Source organism: Serinus canaria, chromosome 8 (assembly GCF_022539315.1).
Source record: "Serinus canaria isolate serCan28SL12 chromosome 8, serCan2020, whole genome shotgun sequence".
NCBI lineage: Eukaryota > Metazoa > Chordata > Aves > Passeriformes > Fringillidae > Serinus > Serinus canaria.
The window spans coordinates 11,719,268-11,737,567 of record NC_066322.1 but is presented as its reverse complement, the minus strand read 5'-3'; the positions used below and the strand labels follow the sequence as shown (position 1 = coordinate 11,737,567).

At 36.6% G+C, this 18,300-nt stretch overlaps 2 protein-coding genes across 7 annotated transcripts in view; both read left to right on the top strand.

Annotated features, from left to right (window-relative positions):
- The window catches only part of USP33 (ubiquitin specific peptidase 33), a 41,920-nt gene extending 27,972 nt beyond the window's left edge, over nucleotides 1-13,948 (top strand). For all 6 annotated transcript variants that reach the window (XM_050977186.1, XM_050977185.1, XM_018912332.3 and 3 more), the window contains 6 exons: nucleotides 231-400; nucleotides 1,722-1,803; nucleotides 3,098-3,206; nucleotides 4,821-4,923; nucleotides 5,604-5,672; nucleotides 7,896-13,948. In XM_050977186.1, the coding sequence (XP_050833143.1) occupies nucleotides 231-400; nucleotides 1,722-1,803; nucleotides 3,098-3,206; nucleotides 4,821-4,923; nucleotides 5,604-5,672; nucleotides 7,896-8,053 (691 nt within the window). In that variant the 3' untranslated portion in view covers nucleotides 8,054-13,948. The remainder of the gene's footprint in view (nucleotides 1-230; nucleotides 401-1,721; nucleotides 1,804-3,097; nucleotides 3,207-4,820; nucleotides 4,924-5,603; nucleotides 5,673-7,895) is intronic.
- A 3,919-nt stretch (nucleotides 13,949-17,867) lies between these two features.
- ZZZ3 (zinc finger ZZ-type containing 3) overlaps nucleotides 17,868-18,300 on the top strand; it is a 58,486-nt gene continuing 58,053 nt past the window's right edge. The window contains exon 1 of the mRNA XM_018912335.3: nucleotides 17,868-17,887. The gene's annotated coding sequence lies outside the window, so the exon portion shown is untranslated. The remainder of the gene's footprint in view (nucleotides 17,888-18,300) is intronic.

Sequence of the window (18,300 nt, the reverse complement as noted above, 5' to 3'; positions counted from 1 at the left end):
GAGAGGAACTGAGCAGATGGGCTCAGCCCTTGGGTGCTGCAACACCTCTGCAGCACAGTTGGCTTCTGTCTGGAAGCCCAGCTGTTTGCTTTCTTAGGCTGTGCAAACTGGGAAGTACAGACAAGGCCCAGGTAATTTACTTACAGGCAGAGTTTTCTTTTCACAAAGTAAGTTACCTGCACTGTATAGAAGGATCTGTATTTGTTTAATGATTTCTGTTTCTGTAATAGAAAGAGCAGTGAAGAAGCACAGAGAGAGAGACGGAGGATATCAGGGCTACTGAATATGATGGAACCAAGTCTTCTGCAGTTCTATGTTTCCAGGCAGTGGTTGAATAAATTCAAGACTTTTGCAGAGCCAGGACCAATATCAAATAATGACTTTCTCTGTATGCATGGAGGTGAGACTGTAAATGTGAATCATTTAAGAATAATTTGTCAACTTCTAGCTATAACAGTGATGAATACTTGTTTTAATTGAAGGAATTTGACTACACTAAGTTCATATTATAACTTCTTTGGTAAATTAAAACTTCTAAGTAAATTCTTTCTTATTTTAGTGGCTGACTGAGTAGAAATTATACTATGTAAAGTGTCCTATTTTTTTTCTCTGCACACTTGATTTTGTTTTTAAACTTTCTTGATTCTTAAAAAGAAACAGTTCCTCTTGTCTGCTTGTTTCTTGAACATGTATATTCACATTTTAAAAAATCCTGTCACTATATCATCATCCTTAATACTTTCATCTGCAAATTGAAATGATTTTCTCAGCTTAGGGCTATAAGCAGTGAGAAGGTTTGAAAACTGCTTTGGAAGAAATTGATCTGATGCAGAGTATGCAGTGCATAGCAGTGTGAAAATCAAGTAGTAATTCTGTGTATTTTGTATAGGAGCATAAAAATTTTACCTTGTGCTATATGTTAAAAAAAAATAAGACCATTGCAGTAAGCAAAACACATTTGAGGAAATACCCATATTTGAATGCTAACAATCCAAGAAATCATTACTATGTAGTACCTATTTTCTAATAAAAATACAATTGCAATAGATTGGAAGATGGAGGTGCTGCCGCTGTTGCTGAACGAAAATTTTTACACAGCATGATTGTGTCCCTGTAGCCATGTGTAGGGTACCTGTGAGCCCTTTGGCTTTCCCTCTGCAGGGCTGCAGCAAATGACTCTTGATGTACAAGTGCCCAAGTACTTGATTTTCTCTGTTCCCAAGAATTCCTGCATAGTCCACTGTTGTTTACCATGTGCTTCACCTCAGCACTCCATTTCTGCCTTCCTCAAAATTTCTCTGCTCTCAAGTATTCATGCTGTTTGAAGTAATTCCAAAAGGTCTGCAGCAAAAAGTGAATTTTGAGTAGATAGTTTGTGTTTACATGCATCATCAAAATATTTAATCATCCTGCCATTTTAACTGTATACCTTAAGAAGCTTTTTGAACTCATTATGTAAAATGGATTCTAGCCCTTTAATTTCAGCCATTCATATAGTTAGTTAGCTTCTGCCTCATAAAAGACTAAAATCAGTGGTGTCTAAATACATTGATCGATTATGCCTAGGTAAAACCTATTTAATGTAATTTCTTTGAATTCATTGCAAGGTTCTATTTTTTATTTATTTATGGACTTCTTACATAGTCTCCTCCCCTCACTAAAATCCACAACTGTTTTTTTCATTGTTTGGGGGGGGTTGTTTGTTTTTGTTCCTTCTGCAGGTGTTCCTCCACACAAAGCTAACTTCATAGAGGACCTCGTTGTAATGCTACCTCAGAATATATGGGACAATCTGTATAGCAGGTAAGTTTGGAGCTGTAATTGGAAAAAATCCAGTGATACAGTTTGAGAGGCAAGCGGCAGCATCAGACTTCAGAATTAGTGGCTCAGGAAAAAGACAGCCCTCTGGGCACCCAGCTGAGTGAAGGGGCTGCAAACAGCCAATTTATATCATTTCCTTATGCAAAGTAAAAGACTGCATAGAGTAGTGTGTTATTGGGGTAGTACTTCAATATTAAAGCAATAAACATGTATGGTATGTGTGAAATAACACAAACTAGGTCAGCAAAAGTACGCTTTGCAGAGGTTTTTTGAAAGAGCTCTCTGTATCAGCTTCCTGTTCTCTTGTTGGCTGCAGACAGCTTTTCTTTTATGTTGGCTTTGAATCTGTAGCCTCAGCTGCCAGTACTGCTTCAAAATAACTTATATCTGAGTGTTCTGTGTTACTGCCCCACACTTTAATGTCAGTCAGGTTTGAGTGCTTGCTTACAAAGCAGGAATTCTTACAAGCTATGCCTTATTCTAAAGTAACAAAAAGCTGCACAAGAGCTTTGCTGATGGCTTTCAACGCTCTGTATTCCACTTGCATTAAATATTTTTTTAGCTGTTAATTTCCTGCCACCTGAGCAATACATCTAAGGGTTTGGGGAGTTTTTTATTGATGTTTTCAAGTTTTGTTGCACACAAGTAAAAAATAAAAACAATGGCATTTGCAGGTTATTTCCCTTTTCTATATTTCCCTTTTCTTCCATTATCTGTTTTGTGTATGCAAAAATAGCCTTCTCAGGAGCAGTGCCCCTGCAGACTTCCATGGATATAATTTCACAGAAGAAAAACCTGAGGGAAGGGTCAAGAATAACCTACTAAGAACAAGACTATAAGTTTAGAGGCTGGGATCAGGGAGGTAGCAAAGCTAACGAAGAGTCTACAGTGGGATGGAGGAACATGTTAAAGACAGAACTGGCTGGAATTTCCATAGGTTGTTTCTTAAAGGCCTTTGGTAAAATCACACCTGGTGTTTATAGAACAATACTTGCTCACTGACATGTTCTAACCATAGCAACTCCTGAAGTCTGTGATGCAGCTGAGTTTGAGATGGTTTGTACTGGCATGAGGCAGTCAGAACTTGCAAGATGGTCTTAGGATGGAGAACAGAATATTACTAAGAAAATAAACTATGGCTTTTTGGCATCACTGTGACTGACATGTGTCAGCCTTCTGTTCAGACTGACATTTGCCATGTCTGCAGGTGCATGATCTTTTTACATGATGTTTCCCACAAGGCTGATTGTTTGTGGTTTTTTTACTTTTACTGCAGATATGGAGGAGGACCAGCTGTTAACCATCTGTATGTTTGTCACACCTGCCAAATAGAGTCTGAAAGAATTGAAAAAAGAAGGAAAAATGAATTGGAAATGTTTATACGGGTAAAAAACTAAACACTTATCCATTATGCTAGTGGCCAACACCTGACATTCATGACTAGACCCAAGGGATTCCTAGAATTGCACAAGAGATTCCTGTAACAAATGGACTTCATTAAATATCTCTATACCTATATACCACCCAACTCTCCTAATGGCATCTGTAATGTTCTTGTGAAATCCCAGATAACTGCTTACATGAAAATGCACTTAGAGAAATTTTCTTATGTTTTTATTAAATTGCTTTTTTATTGTATGGAAACAGCCACATGAGCAGTTGTTCTTTATACACTGCCAGTGGTGTGTTCTGTGCAGTCGGATAAGGTTTAAGTGCAATAATGCTGTGCCAAGAAAAATTTAATTATAATCATTAGTTCTATTTTTAAAAAAAGGCATTAGAAATATAAACAAACATAAGTAATTCAGTGTGAAGTAAATATGTTAATATTGTAATAGATCTGTAAAATTAATATCAAGGAGCTACTGTATTTTCCCTGGTTAGAGGATTATGTGCTTGAGTCTGAATGGTAAAATAACTAGTGGTAATGATTTTGATGTTCTTAAACCAAAAATGTGTTTTGAAGTTTTCAGTGAAAATAAGTGCAGAGATACTGGAGTTCCATTTCTGCTATCTCAACTCATGAAAGGAAGAAAAATAGAACTGACTGTTTTTTCAGTTCTGTTTGTCCTTTAATCACACTTCAGAGATTGTCATCTTTTCCATGTTTTTCTAAAATTTTTAGGAATTTTCATTACTCTGGATTACCATGGGATAGAAATTATTATTAATGACATTGAGTCAACCCTATTTGCTTTAGCAGTCAGTGTCTTCTCAGTAAAAGCAGTGATTATATATGCACTGTTGTGTAAGTATTTTTTCTGGTTAGTACACAGAAAATTCTATTGTTCTCTATAAATATGGCTTTAGGGAATGATTGCAACACTTAGTCTATATGAAACCTTAAGAAGTTGTGTTGATGCTTTAGGTTTATGACTTCAAAGGGGAAGTGTAGCTGTGTTATTACAGAGCTAAAAAGATAATGGTTTAAAGGTTTAAGTGACTTTTGCTTGTTTCTTCATAACATTGTTAAAAGATCTGTAAGTCATGAAAAGTCCTAGTGTATTAGTTCACTGCGCCTTGCTAGGAATTGTAGTGCCATCTGTTCAAAATACTTGAGGAAAAACAAACACAGATGAAGATACAGTTCATCACACAAAGAACTTTGCATAAAATTATGGAAAAAAAATTCAAAACACTATTTAATTTTACAAAAGTAAGATCTCTGCTTTTTTTGCTACTTGAAAGTTCAGCCTTCACATTAATTATCTATTAGTATTTGGTGAGTAGCACTTGTGCTTAAGAAGAACTTATTACTGTTTCCAGGAAATAAAAGTAATTTCTCAACTAAATAGTAAATCAGCTTTTAATATGAAGGCTACCACTGCATCAGAATCTCATTTTGGGTGTTCAGCAGGTGTTTACTGTTTTTATGATCAGCGATTCTTTAAAATGTTCTGTTACAGTATAGTGTTATGGTGTTAGTACAGTGGTTCAAAGAATTCAGTAGTTTAAAGAAATGAAAGGGCAAAAAAACAGATTTTTTTTTTTCCTTGCAGCTTAATAGAGCATTCCAAGAAGAAGAATCTCCATCAACCTTTTACTGCATCAGCATGCACTGGTTCAGAGAATGGGAAGGCTTTGTAAAGGGTAAAGACAGTGGTAAGTTGAGCTCCATTTCAAAATATAGGTAATCTTCTGTTGTATTGTTGTTTGTTTCTGCTTTGGTAGAAAACTGGAGGAAGGGCAGATAGCTAAGACTGAGGTTTTATAGGTTACAAATACATCTAGGTTACAGAACATAGTAAAATAATTTACAGCAATGGGATAATGGGATAGTGTTGGAAAGAATATTGCTTGTTTGCAGGATGTTTGCTGTTAGTGGCAGCAGGAAAATTGGATCTAAGTACAAGGGGGAATGGATTTTGTTGTGCAAACTGATAGATGATGCTGCAGCTTCTGGAGGAAAGGTGACCTTGTCAAATGTAAACTCAGATAGCTCGGTAACAACTGAACAGATGTCAGTTTAGCAGTTTTAAAATGGAAACTGATAAAATGTTCTACAGTCTTGTCAGAGTCTGCTCTGGGACAGCTAAGGGTAAGAGTTAGGATTAATTTGTGTTTTATGTTGTTTGAGGACTTAACTGTAATCAGGAATGCTTTGGAAAACTTGCTCTTAATTAAGATGTGATTAGCTTTTAACAACTTAGAATGTACTGTTAAGCAGTAGAAGAACAAGCAGTAAACAAATTATCTGTTTGGCCTTTCCTTTGAAAATAGAACCTCCAACCTGCTGTTTGTTTTCCACTCTCCCAATTTTAATAATTTTTCTCTTGCACTAGATCCTCCTGGCCCCATTGATAATGCCAAGATTGCAGTAACAAAATGTGGCAGCACTGTGCTAAAACAAGGTAGGTGTCTGATATTGCTGCAGCTTTATGCATTTGCTGGAAGCTTGGAAAATTTATGGTTTTTAAAAACTTACTTATTGTTACAATAAAATGAATGGCAGTTTCTAAATTGTCGTGCCCATTTTTGGGTAATCCTTTTATTCTTAAAATGAAGAATTACTATATGCAATAGACTAATCCAAGTGCAGTTGAGAGTGTAGGAGGTGTTTCAAGAGTAAGTTAAAAATGGAGAAAGTGTGCTTTGGCTTTGTATCACTTGGTTTGATGGGGGTTTTCTTAACAAAATTGGGAGACTGTTCTATATCTGTATGAAGTTATTTGAATCTTGAAACCTAATTTGAATAGAAAAACATCTCACAGAGAGAGAAAACATAACATAAAATCTGTTGCTCATTTTTCTGCAAGTCATTTGATACTGTACATTGCACATGAGAGAATTTTTTCAAAGATACAGATTTCTTAATTATTTTTCAGTTAAATGCTAGATACCATTTATTTGGAATTCATAGATACAGAGGAAAGCATTCTTATATGACCTGCTTTAGAAAGTCTTTAGACTTGCTAGGAAGCTTTAAATTCATTGCAGCTCAGCCTAAAAGAAGAATCTGCATCAATAAGATTAACGTTTATTTAACTGGATTTTTTCCCAGTTTTGCTTAATGCCTCAGCATACACTACATATACCAATAAACCTCACCAATTGTAGAATGCGAAGAGTTTATTTTAAAAACAATGAGTTTTGGCACTCATGAGTTTATTAGTGCACTTTAATGATTCAATTAATTGAATTAATTTGAAATTGAATTAAAATTGAAGCAAATGAGCCAGTTGTTGATTTACTTTCAGCTACATTGGTACAAATTAGAGCTTGGGTAGAAATAAAGATGTATAGGATGTAGAAAATCTTTCTCATAACTTGTAAGAGGTGGGAATGCCTCTAAATAAAGTCCAGTACTACACATTTCTGTGACTGAGTTCACTGTGCCTGTTCAGTTTAACCTGACTGGCTGCAATCTGGATGAGTGAGTGAAGATTTACTCCTGTGCCTGCAGAGATGGAGTCGTTGCTTGAGAGCCTAAAGCTAAGAGAGTAGAAGTGAGGCATAACATCACTAGTACTGGCATGGGATCTGCATGATGACTTCCAGAGAAAGCTTTGCATAGTTGAGTTAGCATAGCTAAACAAACATGCAGCTCTTTGTACCCCTCCCCTTTAGAAACTCTATACAGATAAAGTACAACAGTGGGCACCACTGCTGCAGGTGACGAGGACAGAGAAGCACAGGAGGTAGGAGGAGAAGTTTATAGTGCTGACTTCCTTTTTTTTCAAGTATGAGGGTGCTGAAACAAGGCTTAACAAGACAAATTAATAATGTCTAGTAAGGCTGTCAGGGGAAACTTGCTGTCAAGCAGGGTTTTGATTTGCTAAAAGAAGAGGAGGCTTATTCTGGTAGAACAGATATGTGACCTCTCTGAGTTAATGTGAGGAAATCACTCACTAGCAGACAGATCCTTGTATTGAAACCTAGAGGGGAGATGTGCTGATGCATCTTGTCTTTGCCACTGTAAAAAGTTGTGGACAATCAGAAATGCTTGTTGGATGTTGGCTTGAGACAGGAGACAGACCTCTAGCCAGAGCAATGGAATCATCAGCAAAGACTTTAATCAATGAACGAAATCAGGCTGACCCATCAGTGCTACAGGAGCATTGCTGGAGCTGTTATTATCCTAATAATAGTCCATTGTCTCTGGGAAATTTCACTGTGCTTCTCATACTTTTATTCTTTACTATCAATATTAATTTCTCTGATGACGCAAGAATCTTGAGTCCTCAACTTTACTGTGTAATTGATGTGACTGCATGTCCTTATAATAATATGAATCATTGTTTCCTGAGTCCCAAGATGTATTGGCTGGGAGCTTGATTGGTAGATATTAGATAAGATGTTTATCATAGAATGTTCATGTGTTTTCTGCAATTACTGCATAATTTAGAGCAGATAGTTGTAAGAATCAAGAAGTATGAAATTAACACAAAATAGGTAATTGGGTTTGGCAGCTGGTGCAAGATAAAGCAAAAATAAGTGTTATGGTGTTAAATTTGGATCTGGATGCTTACAGTTTTAAATTTCAATCTGGATTTTTTTTCCTTTTTGTATCTGTTCTGGACTTAATTCATTAAAGAATTATTCTAAATACTAATTAAATGTTAAAATTTTTGCAGGTGCAGATTCTGGACAAATATCAGAAGAAACGTGGAATTTTCTTCAGTCAATATATGGTGGAGGTCCAGAGATTATACTCAGACCACCTGTTCCTCCAGTAGAACCTGATATATTGCAAACAGAAGAGAAGATTGAATTAGAAACTCATGGTCTGTAGCTATTGAGGAAAAGATGAACTTGTAAGGAATCCAGCTTCCTTACAAAATGCCCAAAACACATTCCTAAAAGTTTTATTCTCTTATCTCTGTTGGAGGCACAGCTCACTGGGCATTACATTAACTACAGAATAGTAAGTTGAAATATGTATTGCAATTTGTTTAAATAGCGACTGTTTCTCTGTTTTGGAAGGCATGTGGTTTGTACATTTTGGAATGTTTGGTCCATGGGAAAAATGTAATTTCTGAATTTTTTGCTAAAGCTCAAAATCCTATAATATCCTTAGACTTGAAAAACAGGGAAAAATTTTAGAGATGTTCAGTAACCCTTCTGATTCCTGATTGGGCTCCTGATATCTACAAACTTTTGCCTGTCTTAATTGTACAGTCTTGACAAGCCTAGGTATGTGAGGAGTATATTTTAAATGGACTGTAATGAAACATAAAGAAAAAGGATTTTCATTTCCTAAATGCTCAGGAAGAATTGTCTTTTACTTTGCACTGTAAGTATATGAAATGGGTAGTATATAACATCCAAATACTTATTGTATTTGAGTGGCTCAAACATTAGGGTAGACTGAATAATGGTTTAGTCAGCAAATGTCATAACTTATTACTACTAAATTTTACATCTTATTATAGTCTTCTGTAACTCTAACCTGGCTAGTGTCTTTAATAGTATATGTGGCAAAAAGATTTAGTCTTCTCTAGGGTAACATTTGAGAGCATGAAGTGTGAAATGTAAAATTATTATGGATATGAGTGATATAAATTTCAGAAAATTAAATTGTCTGGTCTCTTGAATTACATTCGTAAGCATTTATATTTGAAGGATTTTATTGTATTGTTAAGAATTTTCATTGGCATGATGACCTTTAATGTCAGAAGCTGGATAAAATGTATATATTGCAAAACTTTATTGAATGATTCATATTGGAATGCAGAATGACACTTGCTCATGTTTTTGCCTGATATTGTTACCAAATAAGCAGCATTATTCAAGACTGGATCAATAAAAAAAACAAAATTAACTGTGGAATAGGCGGGGGGAGCTTTCCTAGATGTTTTTCATTTATTATATAAATACAAAAACTTTTAGAGTAATGCTGTGGTACTGCTCTCACACCCATACAATTATATTTTTTGACCATTTTAAGTTTAGACAATGATGTTGACAGTTCTAGTTCTAAAGTAAGAAAATGCTGACATAACATTCCTCTGAGTAATTTTATATGTAGTTTAAAAACATATTGGTTTGTAGGACTTCATGCTATTCTAGTTAAAAAGCCATCTATAACAGCCCTAGAGAAAATATCCTCTAACAGTAAGTATTTGTAAATGTGATTTGATGTTAGTAGATAAAGCAACTTGAAGCTCATACCACATTACCCCTGTAATGTATCAAGTGCTTACTACTGACTTGTATTACTGATTAAGGTAAAGTTAACTTGCTTATGAACAGTCATTAGTAACTTGCTGATGTTGGCCTGTAAGCTACTGTCTGACTGTTTAATTTCAAGCCTATTTAATGTCTTTTTTTTCCCTTTTTTTTTTTTTTTTCTTTTTTGGCTAAAGTTTTCTAGTTTTCTTTAAGGTTCTTTAACATAGTGAAGATAAAGAACAATGAATAGAATAATTTTTCCTTCATGACATTCTAAATTGGAAACTCAGGAACCATTTCCTTGCTTAAAGCACAGTACAGTGATCAAGTTTACAAATTTATTCAGTATTTTCATTTATAGTCTGGATGGTGAACAGACTGGCCTTGTAAAATTTGTAAGGGAGAAATGAATTGAGTGTTAGGGGCATCAGCTTGTCAGGGAATGAAGCAGTTCTGTGCTGAGTTACAGCAGATCAGACCAAGACCTAAGACCCAGTGATACCAAAACAAAACCTGTTCTGGGTAATAGTAACAAAAGCATCAGATGTGAGGCACAGGAGGTAATTATTCTGCTCTACTTGGTGCTGTGCTTGTTGTGAGATCTCATCTATACTGTTCCCAGTTTTGAATGCTATATGATGATAAATAAAAGTTGAGATTATTTAAGAGAAAAGCAACAAGACTCTGTTGAAAAAGTAGTTTTGAAAACTCTTAAAAGAATGATGAAAATGCATGACTTCCAGTGTGTAAATAATTGCTGGATAATACTGAACAATTTTTTTCTGAGATAAGCAAAGATATTTGCCTCGGCTTTAGCAGTGGGGACGTGTGTTGGGTTTAGGAAGCTGATTTCAGAAATCCAGAAGTCTTCTAGTCGGTCTTTGCTTCTGGGTGTCTGACCATAGTCAAACATAATCTGTGATGCATACAGATCAGTAAGGAGACACTTTACAGCAGCAGAGTTTGTGAAATGCCTTTGTCACTGTGGAAAAAGGCATTTTCACACTGGAACTCTGTCATACTTAGAATAAACCACTCCCCTGCATTTGCAGAAATAAATAGATGTGTTTTAAGACAGCTCCAAAGGGATGACAGTCTTGCTTTCAGCCCTTTGAGAGCTCTACAAGGAGTATTATGTCACAGAAATGGAAGTAGTCTTTTAAAGGAAGGCAGTGTGGGAGAACTCCAGATGGATGGCTTGTGTATGCTGGAGGGAAGGCAGTAATTCAGAGAGTAGGTAAAGGAGAGGCCTTTACTAGGAAAAGCTGTCATGATTCGTAGCAAAGAAAGAATGCATCTCAGGAAGGGCCTGTGGAAATTTATTTTTTTTCCATAAACCTTTCACCAGACTATTTGGATTTTGTTCATTTGTTTCAAGTTGAGGAAACACAGCAATGTGTTTGTGTGTCAGAGAAACTGTCAGTTCAAGAAGGGAAAAATCCAGTGGACTCCTTGTTGTAGGCCTGGAAATCTAGATATGAGCTGTTAAAAGCCTGCAGTTCCGTCTGGTAACTTGAATCCTCTCTTCTGGGGAGAACTCTGTGGTGGGTGTCAGGGACTTAGCAGCTCAAAGCTGGATTTCTCTAAATTTCTGAACGTTTTTTGCAAGCAATATAACTAATTGTTCATCTGAACAGTAACATAGAGGAGAATGCTTCAGATACTGTGTAATGTAGCTGAACAGTATAATTGGAGGGAAAAAGAATAGCAGAAGAGCTACTGAATTACTCAGTAGCAAAATAAGGCAGTTTTGTAATGTGTTTCAAAGGTGAGAGCTAAATAATCTGGCTGCTGAATGATTTAAACTGAGGCATGCACAAAGGTGTTATCATCCAGGTTGGTCCTGTGTATAGGGATACATATATACTTATGTCTATTAATATAATTATACTTACACATATTTATGTGCATACATGTATTTTATATATGAAAAATGTTATTATAAAAATGTACATCATCTACATCTCCAGTATCTTAATTGAACTATGGCTAGAGTCACTACAATAATGATTTTGGGGTTTATGCTGGAGAAGTGACCTCGAGTAGCTACATTTGATAAAGTTTGTTTGGTTGACACTCAGTTTACTGCTGTAGTGGGTGTCAGCCTTCCCATCAGTAATAGCTTGTTTCAAGATAAGATAAAAAAGCATAGTGTTAGAAATGTGTTTGGCTATATTATAATGTGGAGGAAGAGGTTTTCATTTGTGAAGCAAAAGTTCAGTATGCCCACAGTTCAATAGTCCTGAATTTTTCTTATGAAATCTAATGTCATTTGATTTGCTATGCTAATGTATTATTTAAGAACTCTCAGATGCAAAACTTACATAGTGACTTGGTTTTTCCAGTACTATATATCCTACTTCTCCTAAAAGCAGAAAGCATTTATTTGTAATGATACTGCTGACATTTGACTTTTTTTTTTTTAATCCCGTTACTCATAATATAAGTTCATTTGGAAAAGCAAGCCTGGGATTTTTAAATTTTACTGAAAATCTTAGATATTATGTGCTTAAAAGGGACCAAATGCTTTCTTCATATTTGCCATATAACTATTTTATACTGAACTAAGAAAATTCTATTTCATTTATTCCTTTTGAATTCCCTATATGCATCTGGCTTAGTGCAGTCTAAGCAGTTTTCTCACTGAAAACCTTTCAGTCTTCATTTTGCCCAGGAAATGAGTAAAACAACTAGGCTTTCTCATTCTTCCTAACAGATGGCTTTTCTGGCTTCCCTCTATACTTAAGCCATCCAGAGCTGACAGTTAATAGCAGGAAGCAAAATAAGACTTCTGGGTTTCTGAAGTCACAGAGAAAGACAAATCACTTTTAGTGTTAATTCACAGGAATTAATCCAGTTACAAACAAACTTGGTTTATAGTAGCCTTCAGAATCTTAGGAGATTAGAAAATAGCCTTGTTCAGTAAAATTTTGGAAGTGCTATTCTCACTAACAATGAAAAGTGTAACTTGATTTCTTGAATATGTTCTGTTACATATATATTACATATATATATCTGTTTTAAACATATGACTTCTCTTAGGTTAAGCTTCAGGCTAGCTTTAAGCCATTCAACAAGATGCCAAGTCTGCTTCTCCATAGAAAGCAGTGAACACTGCCACAGCAAGATAAAATATGCTTATGCATCTCATGTTACACGTTTGCTTACAATAGCAGAGTTGTGGATTTTGCAGAAAGTTGGAATTATTTATTCTGTCTCAAAACTTTTCTCTCTTCTGTGTGTCAGCTCAAACATGCAGCTAGAAAAAGAGGGTCTGTTTCTGAGAAACACATCACTGAAGTGTCCAGTAGGTTTTCCACACCTGGACTGATAGTGGTATAACATGCAAAGTCACTCGATGGCAAGTTTCCACATAGGTTGCACATGGTTGTATGTGTGGGCTTTAAAAAAATACAGTAAGAACTTGATCACTGAAATAGGATGTTTATAAGATGAATAAGCAAGTTAAATTCATTCTCTGTTCTTACTTGTTCAAGATTGAGTTGATTAACTAAAACTTCAAGTTCTGATTGTTGAATGGACGTGTAAAAATACAGCTGACACTTGACTGGCTGATTTATATACAAGTATAAAATGAACCACCAGTAAAAAACTGGCATAATAGGAATACACTGGTTTGTAATGCAGTTTTGATATGCCTTTATGCAATGCTAGTGACTCTTAAAACACTTCTTCCTAGTCATTGGGAGCATGGGAGGTACAAAAGTAAAGCAGTCATCATCGACAAAATATTTTCATAACGCAAATCAAGTTGAGAAGATTTCATTTCCAAAGATATTCCTCCTTCCTCACTTGGAGATCACAAACAATTAATTATACATAAAAAATTTCAGTAAGATCTGGTTTTGGAATAACTTAGCACATGAGAAAGTAAATCTAAAAGTACTTTGTTGATAATAAAGACGGCTGAAGAGAGGAGGCATTTGATTCATAGGTGTAGGAAAAAAGCTTAGAATAAATTGTCAGTTGCCAAAAAAAAAAATAGCAATTTTTGTTTCATATCGGACAGGACACTGCCAAGAGCTTTTTGTGTTCATTGTTCATGAACAGTTTTGCTCAGAAATGAATATTTTTGTAGGTGACTAATTTTTTTCTGTCTGGTGTGTTTAATGTGAAACATGCTAAACATGTTAAACATTATAAAAAAAGATGTCCTGGTTACCATGGGGACACACTGCTTTTTTTTTTTTTCCCCACCTCCCCTGGGTGTCTGTTAAAATGCCAAACCCAAATGAACATGCAGCACTTGCTCACACTGTGATGCATGTTTGTTTCCACCACTGCACACAGTGTCTCTTTAGCACCAGAAGTAAGGTTACTCTGAGATTTTCAGTTATAACAAAAGAAATGCACTCATGCATGCCAAAGTGCTAATGAACTGGCAGCTATTAATTCACTTAGACACTATTTTCAATTAAGTGTTTCATGTAGTACCAAGGTTTACAATTTAACTGTAGAAGCAAGAAATAAAACATGTATTAGCTATGAACCCTGAGTGCCCTGTCTTCTGAATGATTTTAAGGGAAATATGCTCTCTTTTACCTCGTTTGCTTGTAGTATAATTAATTTGCTGTCCAGCCAAGCAGGATAGTGGAGATAATCTGTCTTTTGAACTTGATCAGTAGGAATCTGAGCTTTATATGTGACCTTACCTTTGCACACTCAAGTGCAGAGACTGGTCTTCCTAAGCTCTTTCTGTAGGTGTTGGAAAAGGCTCAGGTAATAGAGGCAGTCTCTGTTTCTGCTCTGCTTTTAAGTTAAATCTGAAAAGGGTCTGCTGTCATTCTGGATTTGAGCCCTGAACAGGAATCTCTTCTTAAACTGTCAGTGGTGCTGGTGTTCACTCCTATGTGATGGCAATTTATTTGAAATTTAATTTAAACTTTCACGTCCTGTATGAGAGGGCTTAGTTCACAAGCTTGTCACTGAAAAGTGTTTCTGTTTGGAGAAAATGGGCCTAAAGGCTCGGCAGAAGTGTGCCAGGTCTATTTATTTATTTATTTTATTTAGACACACCAGGTTTATTTGTTTATTTATTTTAATTAGACACCACTATCTTACTTGGAAACTGCTAATTTATGTTTTTCTGACATTGAACATTCTACATACTCTTTCGTTTTGAGTAATAGAGCCCTTTATTGTGTTCTAAGACCTGAAGGAATATTAAGGTAGTCAAAACAGTAACAGGCATATTCTGTGACCTGATGCACCTTCATGTAGGTTATGCATAATTCAAAACATTAATGCAGAGCCACTATTGCCTGAGAGTGCTCCCAAACATGTAACAAAGGGATGTTTCTGAAGGAGAGAGGGAAGATAAAAGGGATTGTTTGGACAGGAGTTGATAACATCTCCAAGGACTAAAATTCCTTGACAAAGGTGACTCACTCAAAGTCTGTGTTGATAGGGATGCTCCAGGGAGGTAAATGGAGGTGATGTGGGCTTCAGGGTTTTAGTAGCCTTAGGCAAAACCACTGTGCCCATAGGGTCCAGCTCCCCCTCTCATCCTGTTTAGTCAAAACTTCCCTGATTCATATAGGTAAATGTCCCAGAACATGGAAGTCTCTGGATTGTTCTTTTCTTGAAGCCTGAGTCAAATTTCAGACACTACGATAACACGCTCTAAGAAACTGCAGTAAAGGAAATTAAAAAACATACAGTTGGTTGAAATAGGTAGCAATATTTCTATTTAGAGATATAAAAACCCACTCTTGAGTAGTAAAAGCTAAGAAGAATACATACTGAAAAACAAAGACCTTCCTTTTGGTGTGCAGCTTTTATGTTTATTGGGCTCCAATCTAGAATGTTTTTTTAATAATGCACTACAATCTATCATTTCATATCAACGTGACATTGAAGCCTCTACTGAAATTAGAAAAAGCCATTTAAATGGGAATACCTCATATGTGAGGAGTATTTATGCATAGTACTCAGTATAGTCTAATTCATTCAATTATTAAAAACAAGTGTCAGATTACTTCACTGCAGCTTCTTAGACCAATTTGAATTAGATTGTCTCTACTTTAAATATACAGACACAAAATGAGAATAATAACTTCCAAAATTCATTTAACTTTTGTGATTGGTAACTTGCTTTTCAACGTGAACTGACTAATTTCATTAACTAAAGTCAAATCTGCAATAATATGTGTGGGTTGTAAGATTCCTGAATTGTCTCATGTACTTACCCTTTATCAGTGACTGGAGTTGGTTCTTTAATGAAGAGCTGAAATTTTATTTCCCCCTACATTGTTCCTACCCAAAAAAAAGAAAAAAAAAGGCATAAAACCCAGGCATTCCACACTTAAATGCATCAGTAGAGTATGTCTTCAGGCAGAATAGTTCTTAAAGGTTAGACACAAAACAGAATTGTTTCTCTAAAGGATTTTGCTTCAGGTAAAACCAGTGGAAACATTTCACTGAGGGCAATTTAGCCTTTCTCATATTTATTCTTTATATATGGTCGCTTTAATGGGGAAAAAAAATCAGAATGTGGAGGTCTTCAGGGAATAGGGCAGGCAGAACTGAACAAAACAGAGGATGTATAACAATACATGACATGAATGTGTAAGGATATGTCATGTATTCAAGCAGAAAATTGTTTTAACTCTGATAATTTTTTGTTTTCTTTAGTTTCAACAAAACTATCCTTCTATAACTTTATCTTCTTTCTTCTCTTTTCTCCAAAGTGCCACCCATAAAGTACCTACAGACAAAATTATTGAGTAATTTATGCAGAGGTATCTAACTGTTGTGCTGAGCCAGCTGTCATCCAATCCAGGATGCTTTAATAGGTTTGGGCCATGGAAGTTGACCCAACAGAACCTAATCTGGCTGTAGGAAAATTCTATGTCCAAGGCTTGAGACAGATGAAATAAGCCTCTGGAGCTGAATTGAGCCATAATCTCCCTTGTCCTGCATGCCCTCTTGAGGAGCCAGTGTAGATCCAGAGCTGTAGCCAAGGACATAAGCCCCGTTTAACCAGAGCTGGGGCAGGAATCAGTAATAGCTTGTTAATGCTCTTTGGAGGGTATGGTGGAAAGAGAGCAGAGCAGCTGTCAGAACTAACCTAGATGTCCTTAGGCTCAGCTTCTCAGTTGTGCTGAGTTCCAACGAGTGAGTTTCATTAATCTTTTGTCAGGAAAAAAAAAATCACATATTATATGCTCTAATAATAGGAGAAGCAATTAAGCAATTTCAAGGATTGAGATGGGTGGGAACAGTGATGTTGCTGCTGAAAGCAGGAGCTGTGTCACAGCTTCATTAAAGCTGGAACTTGTAATGTTGGCAATTCTTCATGCACAAACATGAGCTGAGGCATCCCACAAACATGGAGGGATATAAAGCTTCTGCTTTTGCAGAAAATGCTGCTTTGGGAGGGGTCTGAGCTACTAATTTTAAGCTTGTCCCATTGTAACTTGATGAAAAGTTGTCATTAACACCATTATCCCCTGATCAGAATAGGGGGTGGTTTTGTTGTGGTATGGGTTTTGTTGTTTGGTTTCTTTTGGTTTTTTGTTTTTGGTTTTTTTTTTCTCACTACCGACATTGATGAAGCCTGAGAATTTGTTATTGCTTTATAAATGAGTAATATGTGAGGCTGCCCATAATAAATACAGCTACCAGTTACTGGTAGAAGATAGATGCTGTAGCACAGAGGAAACTGCAGCCACAAGAACTAGAGATGTAACATAGTTTGGGTAGAGTATATGAGGAACAAGGGACACCAGCTGGAAGTGAAAACTTGTTGAAGAAAGCAGTACGGTGCATCTAGGCAGGAGTATATTCCTTTACACTTCGGAATTGTTTCAGAGCTGATATCTGATACTGTAGGGAAGGGGCTGCACGAGTGGCTGAAAAAGATTTTGAACTGTGGGGACATCCGAGTAGATGTAGAGCCTCAGGCAGCTTCAAACAAAGCAGGTTTCTCCAGGTTTTAATGTAAATTCTTTTGGGTGGAGGTGTTAGTGAACCTGATCTCAGGGATTACTACACATGGGCTGCTTTCTGTTCTTTGCATGTTGTTAATTTTCCTCTGGAAGGTTAACAGAGCCAAACTACACACTAGGTACACAATGGCTGGGTTAAATCCCGGGAAAAGCAGGGAGGGTGCAGAGGTGGGGCAAGAGCTTCACGAGTATCCCTTTCATTAGCAGGAACCATGACCTCAAACATCACACCATTAACAGGTTAACAGGTCTTTGTTAACCTTCCATCACTAGGCATCGCTGCTTCTTAGGCAAGATGGCAGAACCTAATATTTAATTGTGATTTGAAGGCAAATCCTGGTGTAGGGTGTGGTTACAATATAGTCGGACTGGTTTAATCGTATTGCCAAAAAGTTACTGCTGCCAAAGGAGGATTGCCTGGTTCCTCGCCTCTACTGGCAGCACTCCTCCCCCCATCTCACATGCTGGCTCTCATCAGCCCTGTGGTGAGTCAATGCAGTTTAATTTCTAGATGAAAACGAACACACCAGAAACAGGAACAGCTTCTTGGTGGTTTAGGAAATCCAGCTGGTTTACCGTGTGTGTAGATGAGCAGCAGAGTGGGCAGTGGGAAAGACTGTGGGGCAGGGATGGGGGAAGTGCTGCCTCCCGTGTCAGCAGCCCCTGGAGTCAGTCAGGTCTGTTGCTCAACTGCGTCTTTGCAGCGCCATGGGAATCTTAAAAACCCCTACCATCAAAACCCCCAATCGATTTTGCTCAGAAGCAGCTGAGCAGAACCCTCAGTTCTCCTATGAAAGCACTAAGGCTTGTCTGCAGTGCAATAATATCCTCAGCCATTGCAGCTGTTCAGCTAAGTGAGGATATTTCTAAATGGAATGTAAGGCAGAGCGCTTTAGTG